Source organism: Strongylocentrotus purpuratus, unplaced genomic scaffold (genome assembly GCF_000002235.5).
Source record: "Strongylocentrotus purpuratus isolate Spur 01 unplaced genomic scaffold, Spur_5.0 spur5_scaffold_11, whole genome shotgun sequence".
In the NCBI taxonomy this organism is placed as follows: Eukaryota; Metazoa; Echinodermata; class Echinoidea; order Camarodonta; family Strongylocentrotidae; genus Strongylocentrotus; species Strongylocentrotus purpuratus.
Window position 1 is genome coordinate 4,668,517 of NW_022145596.1, and position 20,845 is coordinate 4,689,361.

Sequence of the window (20,845 nt, forward strand, 5' to 3'; positions counted from 1 at the left end):
GTGTGCCTAGTCATAGGCGCCGGAAGTGGGGTGGCAGGGGGGGCAGCTGCCCCCCCAGTCAAAAAAGTGGGGGGGCAAAACGCATTTTTGCCCCCCCAAAACGCCCCCCCCCCCCTCCAAAAAAAAAAAAAAAAAAAGGCAGTAAAGGAGTAAAGATGGTTGTATTTTTACCCAAAAGTACATAACAATAATAAAAACCAGAATTAAATCACATATAAATTCCATTCAAAGAAAAGGAAAGTTAATAGGAATTAAATTTCCTAAAAATTGCGCATGCCACCTATATTTATCAATGGAGGTTTTTATAATAGCGATACGCGCATATCGTGGACATACATGTATTGTGAGAGAATGTAAAAGCGTGTCTGTTTTTTGTTATATAGGGGTGAGAAGACATGAGCTCCTGAACGATGGCGTACTGATGGGGGGGGGGGTATTTTTTTATTCGATACCAGTGATTTACAAATGTTGCTGAAATGACATGAATTTCCAGTATTTTTGTAAGTCATACCTTTTTATGCGTTTGTTGGAAAATTAGAAATTCCCAAATTTACAGTCGGGCGAAAAATATGCTTATTTAGAAACATTTATGTCATGGTCTGCAAATCCGCTGGGCTCGGGGGCTCGAGCCCCTTCACTTTTTGAAAAAGTATGTTACAGAGAAAAAGAAAGAAAGAGAGAGAGAAATATTAAGTTACCTGCCAACGTCACAAATGAGGTATCAAAATATGCTCATCTGACCGTAATTAAAACTTAAACCTCAGAGCATACGGACTCCACCAAGGGCCCTAAGGCGGTCCCCTGGATGCTCATTTGACAGTAATACCTTAAAAAAAAACGAGCTTCCGGGGGCTCTGCCCCCTGGACCCCACCAAGGGCCCTAAGGCGGTCCCCTGGATGCTCATCTGACCGTAGTTAAATACCTAAAACCCCCAAGCTTCCGGGGGCTCTGCCCCCTGGACCCCACCAAGGGCCCTAAGGCGGCCCCTGGATGCTCATCTGACCGTAATTAAATACCTAAAACCCCTGAGCTTCCGGGGGCTCTGCCCCCTGGACCCCACAAAGGGCTCTAAGCTAAGCGGCCCCTGGATGCTCCTCTGACCGTAGTTAAATATTAAAACATCTGAGCTTACGGGGGCTCTGCCCCCTGGACCACATCAATGACCTTAAATAGGGCCCCTGGATGCTCATCTAACCGTAATTAAATACCTAAAAACCCTAAGTTTCCGGGGGCTCTGCTCCCTGGACTCTCCGCCAATTAGTGACCTGCCAGCGTCACAAAATAATAAGGTATCTAAATATGCTTATCTGACCGTAATTTAATGCCTAAAATCCGTGAGCTCCGGGGGCTCAGCCCCTTGACCCCCTGCCGAGGCTCAGGTCCTGGACCCCAAGCCAATTTACGCTCTACCTGATCGTTAATACCCCCACTTTGAAAAGCGTTCCGCGAGGCCTGCATGTAACGTGTAAGAGTGGTGGTGATGCAGATTTTTCTTCTGCCCCCCCCCCCCTCCTTCCAAACTTTTTTGCTCATTACGTCACTGCCCCTGGAAGGTGAGCCCCCTGGAATGTTTGCCACCCCAATCCCAAACTGCTTCCGGCGCGCCTGTGCCTAGTCAATCATAAAATTGTGTAAGTTGATGAATTATATAGCGTATGAAATGTCATTTATCATGTTGATTTTGATTTATTGGAACTTTTGGTTAGAGTAAGTGGAAAAAAAAAATCTATGGCATTAATAAAGTCCCATGAAATTGGTCATGTATGCATTGATTATAGCACAAAATTTATGTTTCTTTTATGTGTTCGTGTGTGGCAATATTCAGCCTTGATGAATTGTATATTGATATCAAATGGATCATATTGAGATTTGTAATGAACATTAGAATCTTCAGGAAGAGGAGTTGTCACATCCAGATTACTTCTTTGTATACAGGGTTTCCAGTTATTGTGGAAAGCAGGAAAAGGAGTTCTCCTTTTTCAAATCGTGCAAAAACTCTGGGTATTTGAAGAAAATCTCTGGAATCCAAGAAAAGTCAGGGAATTTCATTAAACCTCAAAGAAAGTAAGCAGTCCGTTAATTTGTTATACATGTAATTTGGTCTCATGTTCTAACAGCATATCCACTGGATGTATGCAACAAATGTTCATTACAGTTTTTTTTTCAAATTAGAAATTAATTTATCTACGGTAATGATCCTGAAAATTCAGAGAAAATCAATGGAAAATCAGGGTCATCTCCATGAAATGCTGGAAAGTCTGTTAAAATATTATTTTCATCATGTATTTTATCTCAAATCCTCAGGCACAACATGATATGCAGTCAAACTGCATATTCCAAACTGCTGTATAACTGAACTATCATTTATCCAATGTGGAAAAGGAATAGTTGTTGTAACATTAGTGTAAAATTATCAATAATTATTCTTAACAGATATTCTGTAAAAATGAAAAATGAAAATGGGGGGCTGGGGGGAGGGGGGATAATAACCTTGTGTGTCATGATTTTCTCTTGGTGCTGAGTTCATGTACAGGTGAATGGAAATAAATGTGCTATGAGGGATAATATAAAGGAAATTGTGATATGAATATTGTTTTTGATGTTTTATTATGAATTTGCAAATGAATGTACTAAATGTAATGTAAAATAATGTGAAACAAAATAATTGTGATATGAATATTACTTTGATGTTTTGTAATGAATTCGCTTGTGAATTGATTTTCATGATTAATGTACCAAAAGGTGTTTAAATGCTGCTTAATATTAAATGACAAATCAAGTTTTACAGATGCAATATCAGTACATGTGTGAACTACACTGGACTTACCTCGAGGGAAATACACAAATAATTTTAAACATTTTTTCAAATTATGTATTTTTTTATCAATATGATTTTCTATGAGACTTGTACGATTTCTGAGACATAATTGTTAGTATCAGCATGAAAACATTCTAACTGAGGTAAGCAAGTAAAGTTCATCTCCTGAGATTATTAACTAATACTTTTGATACAAGTATTATATATAAATGAATTATTTTACATGTCTGAAAGGAATAAATCTGAATAATCAAATGAGAATATTGAATGATTGTTGTGTTTTAAGTTGAAAAATGATAATAATAATGATATTTATTACTTATATAGTGCATCCAAAATATTTTTAAATATCTATAGATGAACTTCTAAAGAGGTCTGGATTATTACCCCAGCTCTAGACTAGCTTCCCCGGTGAAGGTGCTACAGCATTAAATGAATTAATTTCTACCAGTACCCATTACCTTTACATAGCCCCCTCCCCCCCCCCCCAAAAAAAAAAAAATAATAATAATAACAGTAATAATAATAATAATCATAATCATAATAATAATAATAATAATAATAATAATTTTAAATAAATATAATAACAATAGATAAAAGTTTAATACAAGATTAAATTTAATGAATAAATAAATAAATAACTTTATATAAAAAAAAAACAAGAACAAGAAGAAAAGAAACATTATATATGTGGGAATTTTTAATTTAATTATATACATGCCAAACGAGAGGATATAGAACACTGCAAAATATGTCCCCTTTTCACCATCAAAATTCAGAAAAATTGGGAAACTGAATTGAAGTTTCATACAATTGATAATAGTATTGAATGGCTTTTCTTTTGTGAGATACAATGGTACATCCCACTCACTTTGAGTATATTTCACTCCTTATGCCGACTCGTTAAATATATGCTCATCATCTTGTGGGATATACCCTTGTACTGATCCCTCTCAACTCTAGGCCATTCAATATTATATAATAAACCCCCAAATTATCTTACATCTGAGTGAATTGTTCATATACCATGCATCTATCTTCATCCAAAACAAATGGATGAGAGAAAATAAGGATGCATATATACAAGAAATATCTAAAGGCCCATTTATTTTGTTACAAGGAATGGATTCCTACCTGTATTTTTTGCTCAACTAATTTTTAAATTTTGTTTTGTTTTTAATTAAAGCAGCCCTTATACTTCCCTGTTGCCCATGAAGTTGTAATATATATATTCTTTATCTCTTTTCATGACATGATTGTGACAGTATGATTAATTATTGATAAACAAAGTTTCTTTCTTCCCAGAATTTTATTGATCGATCTCTATGACTCTTGTATATTGATCAAGAAAGTTCTTAGAAGATATAAACTTTAACTATCAAGAATAAATCATACTGTCACAATCATTTCAGGGAAAGAGGTAAAGTAAATTTATTCCAACTTTAATGGGCAATTGTGGAGCAAAGTGTCAAGCACTAACTGCAAGGAAGAGGTCAATACGAAAATTGGCTTCCTGCAGCTTAGACATTAAAATCTGTGATCCATGTACATATGTAATATGTTTGATTTGATCACATATTACCCAATAAAAAAACTTACCAAAAAATAAACCCTAAAGGTCAATTACAGGGCTTGTTTAAATTCATGCTGACCCAGTTATAACATACGGTATTGACAAGACTGTATTAACATAAACCAAGGAGAACTTCTTGCATGTGTCTGAAAGTCTACCCCTGGCCTACATAAAGGTCAAAGCCTCACACTGGGATCGCGCTCTTGCTTGATCTGTCCCTATTATCTTGAGGGCAAAGTATAGGAAAAGCAAATTTGTTTTTCGTCTCAGATGTGAGCCAGTGACATTGTGAAATGCTATACTAGTATCCTGTCAACAAACTACAGTACATGTATATGGCATCCGGCCAACAGTGCTTATTTACTCAAATCAGTTTGTGTTGCCTAGTACCTAGTCCTTTTGGTGATGATATAGTACCGGTAGCTGAAAATGCTTCTGCAGTGAGTTAAGAACAGTCCGTTGATACAGTTGAGAAGTGTTAGATGCGTTTCTGGTTGCCATATCTGCATTAGCAATATGCCAGCCATGTTGAAGCCAGGCCTACGCTGTCCAACCCTGGGCAGCGGACGTCTTCAGAGTCAGCTAGCAATGTTGTATAGCATCCGTTCTTACATGGTGGGTGTCAACAGGCAAAGGAATATCACCGAGTTAAACCTTATGATGAGAGGGTAACTATATGTTTCTTCATTTCTATATACTGAGAGGACCTGATTCAAATAATTATTTCAGTCCTATGTCCCATATTATATCGTTATTATATATTATCATTATTATCATTATTATTATTATTATTATTATTATCATCATCATCATCATCATCATCATCATCATCATCATCATCATCATCATCATCATCATCATCATCATCATCATCATCATCATCATCATCATCATCATCATCATCATCATCATCATCATCATCATCATCATCATTATTTTTAATAATATTAACTATTATCATTATTGTCGTTATAATCATTAACCTTTTCTCAAAGTCTGGTTCAGTTTCTTAGCTACAGATATATGTTACATGTACCAGTAAGCATCATTTTCCACAATTTTGATCTATACTATATCTAATGATTTTCTCTTTGAATCTCTGTTTGCAGATCACAGACCTCTTCCAAGCCATCAAACCAATACCACGCCCCTCTCAGCTATCACACATCAAGGTCTTTAGCCTCCCAAACATCACCAACATACCAAAAGAGGTTCCAAGATCAGGGATACTTTCATTCTATGTTCGGTAGCCAATCATTTCTTTCCAATGCTTCTTCAATTTCTTCTTCTTCCATTTTATCTTCTCCATCATTATCCTCTTCCTCATCAACATCACGTTTCTTTTCTACCACCTCATCATCATCATTATCATCATCAGGAGCAAGAGGGGCACCAGATGGTACCCCCAAGTACACCATGAGCTATGTTCAGGGGAGCTTAGAACCACCCCTCATGGGCAAGACTCTGGGCCAATGCATGGATGACATGGCAGAAAAGAAACCTGACCACGATGCTTTCGTCTTTGTGGAGGAAGGAGTTCGTTGGACCTTTAGCCAGTTCAGAGAACAGGTTCGTAAAAGATTCTTTAATTCTGTCAATACCAAAGGTATGTATACCGGTATATATTTATAAATGTACTTATAAGCCTTCAGGTATGACAGGCTGAGGTTTATTTAAATATGTAACAGCATTGACAAGTAGAAACAAGAATTATATTATCACAAATCTACTTGGTAAGAAGTATATGATTAAGTTTTACAATTAGAGGAAAGCTTTAAGAGTAATTAAGATGACTAATCATATGTCAATATATAGTATGAATAAAGAAAAATGAGCACTCTTACAGTATTTTTGGATCGCAGGAATTAAGATAACATACAGTTACAAATGTTGTACATGAGTATATGTTCTTTTCAAACCAATTATCTTTTGTATTTTCATGGGAATTCCCAATTAAAAAATTTCTCAATTGATTATTCAAATAGGCTTGTCTGTTTAATCCCAATAAACTGTTTAACCATAAAGTACAAGTTTTAGAGTAGCAAAATCCAAAACATGCACCCATAAAAAGAAACTGCAGGATGCCAGCATTAGTAATAGACTATTTCAAATCTTTGATAAAGAAATGTCTTATGAAAATAGTATCCTACTTAAAATTGTTTACACATGCACTTGACAAAAAAAGACGGTACAGAGTTTACTCAGAAGACAAAAATATATCATTGCATTACTTTGCTTCCTTAAGTAAATAATATCTTCTAAAAATACCACACACAAGAGGGAAAGATACACATTTCATATCTTATGCAAATAGCATCTTACTTAGTTATGTTGTTTTACACACAATGACAAAATAGACCATTTCAGGTCATTGAAAATTTAAATGTCTTATCAAATTACAAAGCATGCTGCCATAAATCATTTATGCAAAGGAGATACGAAACGAAACCTTTGAAAACTGATAAAGTATTATCTTTTCAAAATACAGAACATGCTACCATAGTTTACTCGAAAGACAAAAATATCCCATTTTATGTCTTTCCTTCCTTGAGTAAATAATATCTGACCAAAATACAAGAATGCTACCATAAATAGCACATCGGGTACTTGTGCAGTGCAGTAGATTATGTTTTGTGGTTTCTGCACTTTATGAATTTATATAATTTTATCATCATTATTAGTCTACAAAACAAAGAAATCAAATCTGTGAAATTTGTATTACATTTACATTATTCTCCATGTACTTGCCATCCAACCAATTAGCTTTCTTGTACCAATGTTGTATTCCGTGCACTCTGTACAGTTTTACTGTTTAATCATTGTATTGCCTGAGTCGACTGCATTCAAACATACATGGTTATGTAACAGAACTTCATTATTTTCCCTTTAACAGTTTGACGAATGAAAAAGAATATGATCATAATAAACCTGTAAACTTAAAACAATAACAATCAAGAAGACACTACCGGTACCTGATTTTTCTATCAATACTTAATGCAATATGCCTTCTAGCAATTAGAATTAAGTTTATCAAAGTAAATTCATCTGGCAGTGTAGGATCACCACAAAATATGTACTCTCAAATTCCAATTTCGCTGCTTCAACTATGACACTATTATCTTCTCATGATGATTTTGGAGAACTCTGTTCATTTATCTATTTTGAAATGCTAGAGCGCCGCAATGGCAGCACAGCTAAAGCCGGGGTAATAATCTCCAAGTTTGGAAGCGCTTAGTGATTCTAATAAGAGCTATATAAAAACTAAGTATTATTATTATTATTATTATTACATATAATCTTTCTATGAATGTATTTTGTAATCTTTATATTCAAGATGAATCAGGTAGTAAGCTGTAATATTGAATATCTGAATATTGTTGAATAAAACTCTTATCATATCTTATCAAATCAAATCAAATCAAATCAATGAGATGAGACAAAATTAATGTGATTGAATAGAATTGATTAAATTAATTTCAATCAAATCCAATCAAACGCACTTCATTTCAGGTTGACCGTTTGGCCGCTGGATTCTTGGCCATTGGTCTGAAGAAAGGAGACCGGATAGGGATATGGGATTCCAACACCTCAGAGTGGGTTCTGACTCAGTTTGCTGCTGCTAGGATTGGGGCTATTCTGGTCACCATCAACCTAGCCTATAGACCCAATGAGCTGTACTACACTTTACAAAAGGTGAGTTTTATGTGAGGGCCGACTTCCCAATTGACGACCCTTCAAATAATAGCCTTTATTACAATTTGACAACAATTTTGGTGGTGAAGTCTAAACACTTTGGGGATTGTTATCAGTACATTATACATGGATATACTCAAAACTTATCGTTATTATGGGTGAAGGTCTGACCAGAGCCGGTATTCATTTCAATGATTGTGTTGGAAATATGAGTATTTTACTTAGTGTTCGGCTTAGATAAAATGCTTAGCCAACTTTGGTATTCAGTTCAAGCTTTTGGCTAAGTATTCAGTTTACCCTAAATTTAAGACAGCTACCTAGCAGACTGAAGCCAATTATTTTGGATGCCAATTGGTAGGCATGGTTTCCATATGCAGTCATAATCTGGGCACTGTAGTATTAGCACGCATAATGCGATGTGTTTATTTCACATGTGACATCACAATGCATAATTATCAGTACAAGGTAAGTCATTTACCTTAAAGTCTGCTTAAAAGTAAAATGCTAAGATGTAATCTAAATATGAGTTAATTAAGACATAACCAATTAAAATGCTGAGTAAAATACTGGCTTAATCCACACACTGAATTGAAATAGGGCCTAGGCCTTTTTTAATATGAGCCCTGTGATGTAACATTGATGGGATGGCGGCGGTGGGATACAAACCCATTGGTGTTTAATACCATAGACAAGATTTAACTGTGTGAACCATATGCTTTATCAATTATACCTCCTAGGCTGGTGTGAAGGCAATAGTCTCGGCTCAGAACTTCAAGACCCAGAATTATTATGAGATGCTTTCCACTGTGTGTCCTGAACTGGCAACCTCAGCCCCAGGCAGACTAAGAAGTGAAAAGTATTGTGAAAGCAATTTGTACTCCATGTATCACAATTTAGTTTGTTTTTATTTCATTATAAAGATAAAAGCAGTTGCCAAAGGTTTAGTGACAACAAAAACTTACTATCATGTAATGGAAATAAAAAGTGCTTTCTATCAACATAAAAATTCAGTCACATATTACTTTGTCAAGCTCCTAGCTACGAAGAATTATACGAAGAATGAAATCAGATGAGATGGTGTTTTTTAGGGGCAGTAAGGCCTTGTATCAGATTTAATAATTCTTTTGATTAAGATATTTATTACAAAGGTTTAATACTTCATAATGATTGATTCAAATATATATTTTTTTGTAATATGTGTAGGTCCAAATTATATTTATTTTCAGTATAATTCAATCAATTCTTTATTCCGTTATCCAATTCTTTTTTATGATATTTTTATCATCTTAAAAAACAGATTACCAATGCTAGAATCTATCATCATGCTGGGAAAAGGGGATTTCCCTGGTGCCCATATGTTTGATGATGTCATTGACATGGGAAACATTGAGCACAAGCTCATGGTTGAGGGCTATGCAAAGACGGTGCAGTTTGATGATCCAGTCGCCATTATGTTCACCTCTGTAAGTATACTAGATTTAGGATTTTTAATGATTTTCAGTTTTACTAACTAGAATATTCAACTGTATAGCATGTTTGCTAGTAATAAGCATGAAAATTAGTAATAATAAAGGTAAAAGTTTGATGGAGATTGGACAAATAATAAAGAGGATTCTGAGGAGAGGACTAGAATAATTTGATACAGTATGTATTTGAATGTACAACAAACAGGAGAGTTGTACCCAATCTCATTTGAATTACCAACTTACCAAAGTAGATGTGTCATAGGGTAATAATATCTATTAAGCAGTTAAAGACAGTATGTTGTATTAAGCGCTATATCAATCCAGATTATGATCATTATTATTATTTCAATGGATTCATGTACATTCTGTAATCCCAAATGTGGAAGCACAGATACATGTACATTTCTTTTATTTGTTCAACTTTGTTCAAGCTTTCACGTACCATATATCCTCTGATATTAAAGTGAGAAAGGTTGGAATGTCATTTCAAGTCAGATTCAAATTCTACTTTCTTTAAAAATGGAATCAGTCTGTATGGAATTTATCATTTTCAAAAACATAATGGAAGTGTATTTCTCACTATTGTGACGAATTGCCTTTGTTTTTCAGATATATCAAAATCAAAAAGTTTATCAATACCATCTGCGTCATTCAGTGAACCAATTTAAAAAAATTAAAAATTTAAGCCAACAATATGGCAATATGTAATATATAATTAGTAATTAAATCTAATTAATTAAATCTTTTTTCTTACAGGGTACCACTGGAAATCCAAAAGGAGCGACTATGACTCACCACAGAATTGTTAACAATGGCTACCACATCGGCTGTAGAGTTGGCTATGATAAGGCAGTATGTACAGTAGAAACAATGTTGATTCCATAAAACAGTATTAAAAAAGATTTGGCTACCATAAGGGTTTGTAAAAGGCAGCGACTTGATCGAGATGGTATGGTGGGAAACTGACTACCATAAAGGAGTTGGTTACCATAAGGCTTTAGTGGTATTAAATAATTTGCAATATGAGAATAAAGTTTAATATCTTAATTAGGCAGTTAAGTAGGAGAATACACATATCATAGTTGACAAAAGGTCTGTTGAGAATCACTTACTACATGTATTATGGCCAGTTTTGTGTTACATAAGAATGACTATACCGGTAATGTATTTGCCTAAAAATTGCATGAAAACAACATAAAATACAAGTCCCACAAATTTATTGACTTCTGACCCCCAAAAATAATCTTACCGGTACTTGCTTTCATCAGAATTTCTTCAACAAAGCATTATCAAGTTTTCAAGATGCTGCTGCAAGAATCAAGCCTGAAAATGAATCCACATTCTTTTTCATTTGTTCCATTTTCTTTTGTTTTTTATTCAGGAGCATATAATGTGTCTACCTATACCCCTCTACCACATCTTTGCTTGTATTGGAGGGCCACTTGTCGGTATCACCCACGGAGTAACCAACGTCTACCCCACCTCTGGATATGAGCCCGTAGCTACCCTCAAAGCCATCCAGGATGAGAGGTATGGACGGACATGTACAAAATAGTAGTGGTGTAGCTACAGGGGGTCACAAGGGGCACCTCCCCCCCCCCCCCGGCCCTCAATCAAATGATACCAAAAGAGAAGGAAAAAAGGGGGAGGGGTGGGAACATGACGCCACAAACTCCTCTTACGTCCACCCCTCCCCCTAATTATTTACCTTGTTAGTTTGCATTTCATCCTCTGAAACCACTTTTCTTGTTTCACTGGAACAGTCTTTTAATCGATACAGGTTTCTCTGTACAAGCATACTTTACCAAATAGCTAGATTATATACAAGTTATAATGATGTTAATTTCAATACCATTTCAATGAAATTCAATTCAATGACTGGGCGACATCAAACCTGTCCTGATATTTTTCTCTATGTGTTGCACGTACTAGATGCACATTTGTCTACGGCACACCCACCATGTTCATTGATCTGATGAGCCAGCCGACTTTTAAAGACACAGATATGAGCAGCGTCCATAGTGGTATCATAGGAGGAGCACCAGTCTCTCCGGAAATAATCAGACAAATGACCAAGGGCATGGGCATGAAATATGTTGCTGTAGGTATCAATCATCATCATGAACAACATAATCGTTTGTTGTTACTGCTATCATTCCCTAGCTATCAACATTATCATCCTAATAATTATCATTTTTTGTTGTTGCCCTCATAATCATGATCTTCATCATAATCATCATCATGATCTTCACCATAATCATCATCATCGTTGGGTGTAACTGTGGTTTTCTTAATCATTATCATCATAATCGTTCGGTATAACTGTGGTTTTCTTAATCATTATCATCATCATCGTTTGGTGTAACTGTGGTTTTCTTAATCATTATCATCATCATCGTTTGGTGTAACTGTGGTTTTCTTAATCATTATCATTAACCTCTCCATCATCATCATCCTCTCCATCATCATCACCATCATCACCATCATCATCATCATCATCATCATTATCATCATCATCATCATTATCATCATCTTCATCATCATCCTCATCATCATCATTATCATCATTGTCTGCTGTCACCGGCATTGTCATGATCAAAACTATAATCATCATGATTGTCACTATCATCATTATCATCATTTATCGCCATCATCATCATCATCATCATCATCATCATCATCATCATCATCATCATCATCATCATCGTCATCATCATCATCATTTATCATTCTCATCATCAGCAGCATCTCATCATCGTCACTAACTAGAATGATGAAAATTTAAAGTTTGAAAGGAATGGAACCAACAGTCTCATGTTAGTGTACTTTCTAATGAAAAACATTCATTTCTCCTTTGATTTTTCTCATATTCTGAATTCATATCCCCGATAATTAAGGCCGGACAAATCCTCAAGTGTCCCAATCTAAACATATACATGTATCATCAGCATCATCATTATCATCACCAAGAATGATGAAAATCTAAACTTTGTCAGGAATAGAAACAACAGTCTCCTTTAATGTATTTTCCAAAAGAAAAAATTCATCTCTCCTTTGATTTTTTACATATTCGAATTCATATCATTGATAATTTAGGCAGGACAAATCCTCAAGTGTTCCAATCTAATGGAATATACATATACATGTAGGAATTTGGTTGGTGAGGGAAATTGACTATAAAGCAATTGTTGTCAGAGCATGTCTTGTAAAATTTAAGCATTTGCCTAAAAATGCTAATAATGCCTATTAAATATACTCATGTAATTGCTATTAGAAATTTTGAGTTGAGGTCTACCCACCCCCCCCCCCCCCCCCCCTCCCATGCATATCCTCCAGTTGCCTTGTTATCATATTGATAAAAATGTTATTTTTAAAAGATAAAAAAGATCCTATTTGTTTAGATTTTAATTAATAAAATTTGAATTTGAACTGAATAAAGATTGATGTTTACAGGTTGGTTTTGGTATGACGGAAGCTGGACCAATGATTGCTATCGTTGATGAGGAGGACCCACAAGATAAACAATTCAACACTATTGGAAGACTCTGCCAGCATATGGAGGTATGTTCTCACCATGTTTTGCTCCCCCTCCCCCCCCCCCCTCTCTCTCTTTCTCTCTCTCTATCTCTGTCTCAGCCTGTCAATACCTGTCTCTTTCTCTCTTCTATCTCTCTTCTATCTCTCTTCTATCTCTCTTTCTCTCTCAATAAATGTCTCACCTTGTTTCCATGTATACTCTCTTTATCCTCTCACTAATCTGCCTATACCACTAGCTCCCCCTCTCTCTCCCCCCCCCCCCCCCCCCCCCCCTCCCCTCTCTCTCTTCCTCTTTTCAACAATTAACATGTATTTCACACTCTCTAATCCAGCTTTCTATCCATTTACTTATCATCCCTCTTTAGGGCAAGGTAATAGACCCTGAAACTGGTCAAATTGTCCCTGTCGATGTACCGGGTGAGCTCTGTGTCCGTGGTTACGCTAACATGATTGGTTACTGGGAGAACGAAGAGGCAACCAAGGCCAGTATTGATGCTACAAAGTGGTACCATACAGGGTAATTCATTCCCATATTATTTGTTATTATATATTATTCATATTAAGCGGGACTGCACTACTTGTAGCTACTTGCGCCCTCTATAAAGCAAACAATGCCTAAGCGGTCCCAGTTGGTCCCCCATATAATCCCCTTTTTCTTCTGTTGAGAGCTGATTTGATAAGATAAGCACCTGTCAGCAGCCAGGCATGAAGGTCTAATCCCTCCTGGCCAAACTAGTGCAGATAGGCTTTAAGTTTTTTTAGTGATTACAATTTTGAGAATAGAGCTTTGAATAAAGATATATCAACACTCATCTTGCACTCATCAGAGCTTACAATAAAGACCCCCCCCCCCCCTTAAAGAAAACTAAAAAATAGAAAACTAAATTGAAAAGATGAACTTACACCCTCGAAAATCAAGCTCAGACTGGGTTCTGATAATGATAGAAAAGGTGACAGAAGTCCTAGATGACAAGGAAAATTTAGAAATCCTCCTTATTATCTGCAACTCTTGTAAATAGTATCATGGGGTGTTACATCAGTTGAATTAAACTTGAGCTCTTAAAGTTGATTTTTAAAGATGGGCAGTGGTATTTTATGTACAGGTTTGTATTACACCTGTCAGTGACAAACACTATTCATCGGAAGCAGAAAGTGTGGTCTTTATAGACAAGACAGGTGGTCTCTCTATACAGATGGTTGCAAAATTAAAGCAGGTTTCACTGTACTACAATGACATGGTTTTACATTCATTATCATCATTTATCTTATTTTCCTTTTTTCTCCAGGGACATGGCAACTATGGATGAAGATGGGTACTGCCGCATCATTGGTCGGTTCAAGGAACTCATCATCATGGGAGGCAGGAACATCTACCCTGTGGAGATAGAGAAGTACATCTATACACATCCCAAAGTAGAAGATGTACATGTGAGTTTATGTTTGTGGGAATGAATAAATACCTGTAGAAATGAACTGGTTGACAGTCGACTCAGCACGGGAAGCAGGAACATCTACCCTGTGGAGATAGAGAAGTACATCTATACACATCCCAAAGTAGAAGATGTTCATGTGAGTTTATGTTTGTGGGAATAAATAAATACATGTAGAAATGAACTGGTTGACAGACGTACATATCCCACCGCTGCATGCCACCATGTTTCAATGTCATTTCCAACTCTCTCAGTCATACTCTGTAGAAGACTAGTATACAAATAATGAATGCTTATGAGTTCAATATTGAACGTATGAAAAACACATTATTTGTTTTATACAACATCGAAGTAGATCTAATAGAACGTTAATCTTTCAACAAATTATGCTTTGCTCCCTAAAGATAAATTAAAGTTGGAGTCAGGCCTTCTTGATTACATTCAGGTTGACTTCATGTCAGATGCCTGCAGCTGATATAACAATGGGTAGGGCAGAGAGGTATGCAGTCTGCATATAACCAAAAATTGCACGCTCGTTGAATATAGTACTACGGCAAAAAGTACCAAAAATGCTGTGCAATAGTACATCTATTGAATTTCATGTGACCAACAATCCTCCAATCAAATAACATAGGTCTACAGTAGGTTAAGGTGCCATGTTGTGAGGAATGTCTTTTAAACGTCATCGAGGTCACAGGTCATATCACATGTAATGTTCAGTATATCACATATTGAAACAGCATAGGGAGAAAAAAATACAATGAAACCTGTATATAAAGACTGCTCAAGTTAAACAAGAAAGTTGCTCTCTCTCTCCATCTCCTCTCTCTCTCCCTCCCTCTCCTCCCCTTCTCTACCTCATCTCTCTCTCCCTCCCTCTCCTCTCTCTCTCTCTCTCTCTCCCTCCCTCTTTCTCTCTCTAATTCTTCATAGGTGATTGGTATACCTGATGATAGACTAGGTGAGAAGGTGGTGGCTTGCATCCGAGTAAAGGCAGGAGAGGACCTCACAGAAGAAGACATCAAAGAGTACTGTCAGGGAGAAGTGAGTCTCATTCCAATAGTTTTGTTAAGAGCTACATGTAGAAGGGAGTTAACCCTTATTCACATTAATCTACATTTGCCACTCTCCACCCAGGTGTTATACTGGTACTGGTAGGAAGGAACTCCTTGAATGCTATGAGCACTGAAATCAGTAGCTTAAAAGAATGGTGGTAATATTGGAGTTTTCTGAATAGCGAACAATAGCCAGTTCAGGTATCAACAGATAATTATGATCATTATTATTGCTAGTATTATTATTACCATATTTATTATTATGCCAAACTGTATGGAAATTGATAACATCTTCTTGTACTCTGTCCAGATTTCTCACTATAAGATCCCAAAACACGTCATCTTCATGGAGGCGGAGGCCTTCCCTATGACGGTCAGCGGCAAGGTACAGAAGTTCAAGCTTCAGGAAACCATCAGTGAACAATTGAAATGAGATAATATCAACTTTAACACCAAAGGCCTCAAGATTCCTTTCATTCACTCAACTGCCCAGATACTGCCACAAACATCTCACTATGATAAGCTATAGGATTATTCTATAGCTATTGTAATGATATTTACTTGTTGTTAATCTAGTAAACCCATTAGCTAAGTACCTTGTTGTTCCTCAGGCAAGTGAAATTCTGAATTGTCAAATTGGTCTTAATTACTCTACTTGGGACTTTTGATCTCAATATATACATGTATATTTTACAGATACATGTACAAAATCTCTTCCTTTTTATTGTGTCTTCTATTCAATATCATCTTACATTCTAAACTAACTTCTGCTTTTTGTTGTTGAAAACACATCAAGGAATCTTCCATTTTAAAGACACTGTCAGAAGTGAAAATTTGAATAGGTGAATAATATATCAACAGAAAGCTTATAAGCCATAGATTACAATAATATCAATTATATGTTATTTTATTGTATGTTAGAGGAGTATCGCCTCTTTGAAAATGGGAAGTTGTCGACATAAAAGAAAGCTAAAAATTTTATATCGATTTGATGACATCATCTCAAGTGTAGTAGGCATACCGAGTGAGTCAAAAAAAAGTTAACACCTTGAAAATTGCTAATTATTTTAAGAATCATCAATAAACAGTAAATTAGTATACATCTCATGAAAGAGTGTTTTATCCCAAATCATTTGGTATCATTTGTGTATTGTATGTGTTCATGCTTGGATGAACAGGATCTATTGTTTGCGAGAGTGCAAAATCGACTTGCGCCAAAGTGGACTGAGAGAATGAATTGAATGTACCAAATGAAATGCACTGCATATGCTGTTTGTAGGAGCTAAGGCAAACACACACAAACACACACGCACAAATGTTCGTTGATATTTGATATTCAATATTTGATATGTGTGGCATGGTTTTACTTTTGTTAGGGATGTTATTTGGATCTGCAAAGACCGAATTAATACCCAAATCCCAGTTGTTTTATTCAAACATCACATGAGTAACTTTGGCGCAAGTCGATTTTTGCCCTCTTGCAAACAAATCCTCCTGTTCATCCAAGCGTGAACACATACCACACAAAGTTATACTAAATGATTCGGGATAAAACACTCTTTCATATGATGTATAATAATTTACCGTTCATAGATAATTTTCAAAATAATTAGCAATTTTCTAGGTGTAATCTTTTTTTGACTCACACTGTATTCACAATAACTTTGCAGTAAAGCAGGCTCATCACATCAGCTGTGTAGGCAAGCTGATTGGGTCCACATGTTATGTCGTCACCGTAAAATCAGCAAATTTGACCCCTGTTGACCCATCATACGGAGGGGGGTAAAGAATGATGTTTTAAATTGTGTTTGTGCATCACTGAAAGGGAAATATTTTTGATACTTGCAAGGTGTTCTTATTTTATTACTGTTGTGGTTTTTTGTGTATAAATGAATATATCTGTTATCTTAAGTATACTTGAGATCCATATCATTTTCATATGGTTTATGCTGTAGTCAAGATATTTTTTTTTAATGACCCCAATAAGGGGCATCTGACAACCCATCAACAACATAAAAGTTATGTCATTAGGATAAATAATAAAACATAATTAAAAATACTTATATTTTCATACCAACAATACTGAATACAATCCTACATAAAATTTTGATCCTTATCATATTATTGGTTTTGAGTGATTTATTCTTTGTTGTTTGAAGCAATATACACCATATTGTTATGGATATGCTTAGGCTTAAGCTGTTTTGAGAAGAAGAAGAAGAAGAAAGTGGAGGAGGAGGAGGAGGAGGACACCTGGACATTAACAGTATAAAGTTGCACCTGAAAACACCTGGTGCTTTTTGTTATAACAAAGTCTTTCAAGAAAAATATATACAGATTCAGTTGATCCTGTTTTGCAGAATAATACTAATAACGACATAAATTGATAACGATAATAATGACAACGACAACAACAATAGTGATAATATATGTATATATCCTCTTCAAATTCATACATTCCATAATACATGGGTTTACATGCTACAAAAATCATTTAGTGACCTGAGAACTCTGTCTTAAAAGTATTTAGACATGAAAAACACATAGTATCATGAAAGATGGAGTAATCTACAGTTTTCTTATAACCACATAACTCTTGAGCATAAACTTGCCTTGTATTTTAAGGCATTTGCAAGTCATTTTCTGACTACCTGTATGTGTATTATGTTAAAGAGAAAGTTGAGTTCTGGGAAGAGGTGAAAAATAATTTGTGAGCGTTATCATTCTTATTATGCAAGTGTGGAAGAACATCTAAATATGTCATGTAACATCGTAAAAATCCAGGGTAGGATTTTTATGCCACATGTTCATGTAGTCCCATATACATCTTTCTGTGTACAGTGTTTGTAACCTTATGCTATGGTCACATTACCCAAAAGTAGCCTGCTCGGCGGCCGAGCGGCGAGTTTTTAACCAATTCTGCCCGGCGGCTGCCCGGCGGCTGCCCGGCCACCGAGCGGCGACCGGCCAGTCACCGCTCGTTGTTAGGGCTTCGCTCGGTCGCCGCTGAAGTTTTAGCGCGGAGTTAAAATTTGGGCGGGGCCGCCCACTTTTCACTCGCCGCCCAAAATACGCTAGGTGCCCGGGCGGTCGCCGCCCGGGCACCGAACTAATTGCTGGGCGATGCCTAATTCCAGCAGCGACCGAGCAGGCTACTGATCGGTCGGTCGCTGCTCTAATTTGTGACCATAGCTTTACCAAGAATTGGCCAAATTTCTTATCATTTTGATGATTCCAGAACCTTGCAATACACACAAATTCTTATATGCTAGATGATCAACCTTTTCTGGTCGATTCCACACCGTTTCTTTCACATGCAATTGCATGACCAGAACTCAACTTCATCTTTAATATGTTATTGCACTAGTTAAATACAACTGAATGCACACAACAATACTGCACAATTGAATACAGGTGTAACAGAGTATATGAACTAACAAATTCAAATTTTCCTATATGAGTATAATTTTACCATGGCCACAGGCCACAGTCAAGTTGAAATATTATACGATAGAGTGGAGGTACTTGGTTTGGAGGTAAACATATTTTATATTTACCACAAATATATTTGCAGTATATATTATATAAAAAGGGGAGTTGTATTTTCTACGCTTTGCCTTCTTTCTTATTGAGTCAATCTTTCTCTGTTTTATTCAATTACTGTTATAATATAATATATATAATATAATAATAATAATAGAATAATAATATAATATAATATATAATAATAATAATAATAATAATATAATAATAATGATAACATAATAATAGTGATAATAATAATAATATAATAACATTTTATTTACCCAGGGTAGCAACTTTGAGTTATGATAATTTCATACAACACTTGTATAGAGAAACATCATTTAAAGAATCATTGTATATTGAAAGTAGTGTACGCCTGTAAAAATGAGTATAGTAATAAACACCACATCAAAAAACAGATTTTGAAGATGTCAATTGACTGATGTTTAGTGTTAGTCTAGCAGACACCCATGATGAGCCCTGCCAGTTTTACATTTTTTGTACGATACAACCTTCACTTAAGAAGTGGACCCTTATTTTTCATTAGGCCTTTGCATTCAAAACAATTATGCCCAAACATCCATATTGCTATACAATGTTTTGCTGTACAATATTCTAGAATAGGAAAAGGGTGATTTTAATTACTATATAAACAATGCAGCTAACTAGCTATAGCTTGTGTATGGCTATCCAATTAGTTTTGGTAGTCTGAAGTACAGTAGGGGTTAGACAGGCAAGGATCCAACCCCCCCCCCCCCTCGAAAACTTACATGATCATTTAAAGGTACTATGTCCCATTTACAGGCCCAAAAAATGAAAAAGTTAAATTCCAACTGCATTTGAAAGATAATAGTAATTTAGAACTTCCCTAAAAAAGGTGGGGCTTGAAAATGTCTTCAAGTGGGAAAATAACGACTATTAGTTGTCAAATCGACTTTAGGGCTATAGAGCCCAAAAGTAATAGTCTTGATTTTCAGACAATTGTACCGAATGGTCATACGTTTTATGCTGCACAGAGATTCAATCGGTTTAATCTTGGCCATCACAAGAAGTGGGTCATTGATGTATACAAATGCTCATGTACCTTTACAACTCTTTTCATGTATGTTATTACCGAAGAAGAAAAAAAGCCAGTCAGTCACTCAATAGTGTCTGACAGTGAAGTCTAGCAAGTAAACGGGTTTCCTTGCATAATTTGAATATGAGGACACTGCTAACGTTTAAATTTCACAGATAGGATATACATGACATATTCAAAATTCCTGCAAAGTTCTACAGCATTAGAGGTTGGCTGCAAAAGGGACATAGTACCTTTAAAGAACTTGACGCCCTAGTCTACTCACATGATTATGTACTTCAGTAAATCATATTGAAATTATATAAGAAGTTCTACTTCTATACAGTATTTATATTTGTTAACAGCTTAATGAAACTGTATCATACAATTATAAAAATGTACAAAGTCAGATTCAAGTAAAAATTATAGATAATGGGAAAATATAAAGATCACACTTTACTAACACCAGCTGCAATATCTAGATTTCAGATTATTCATGCACAAAATTTGTTAACACATTATGGCTTTTCCTCACAAAATAATTTCACATTATCAAAAATAAGAATTACTACCGGTAAGTTAATACTGATAGAAAGGCAATAGTGAGAATGGCATCATATCAACGGCAGTACTTCAATAAGCTTGTGGAGATGATTGGTCCTGTTTTGATTAAGTACAGCTATATCTATG

At 35.6% G+C, this 20,845-nt stretch overlaps 1 protein-coding gene across 1 annotated transcript; it reads left to right on the plus strand.

The window, feature by feature from the left end:
- The first annotated feature begins 4,785 nt into the window (after positions 1-4,785).
- On the plus strand, positions 4,786-16,591 carry LOC105438697 (medium-chain acyl-CoA ligase ACSF2, mitochondrial). The gene is made up of 13 exons (XM_030980434.1): positions 4,786-5,060; positions 5,502-5,961; positions 7,903-8,085; positions 8,823-8,941; positions 9,383-9,548; positions 10,308-10,403; positions 10,933-11,081; positions 11,484-11,652; positions 13,005-13,112; positions 13,454-13,605; positions 14,375-14,516; positions 15,452-15,562; positions 15,884-16,591. The coding sequence occupies exons 1-13, from the start codon at positions 4,909-4,911 to the stop codon at positions 16,004-16,006; spliced, it is 2,130 nt and encodes a 709-aa protein (XP_030836294.1). The 5' UTR covers positions 4,786-4,908; the 3' UTR covers positions 16,007-16,591.
- The last annotated feature ends 4,254 nt before the right edge of the window (positions 16,592-20,845 follow it).

Excerpts from the sequence above, each read along its gene's own strand:
- LOC105438697 (XM_030980434.1), top strand. The coding sequence starts at position 4,909 with ATGCCAGCCATGTTGAAGCCAGGCCTACGCTGTCCAACCCTGGGCAGC. Across the intron at positions 8,942-9,382 it reads GGCAGACTAAGAAGTGAAAA|ATTACCAATGCTAGAATCTA; the intron begins GTATTGTGAAAG and ends CTTAAAAAACAG. Across the intron at positions 11,653-13,004 it reads TGGGCATGAAATATGTTGCT|GTTGGTTTTGGTATGACGGA; the intron begins GTAGGTATCAAT and ends TGATGTTTACAG.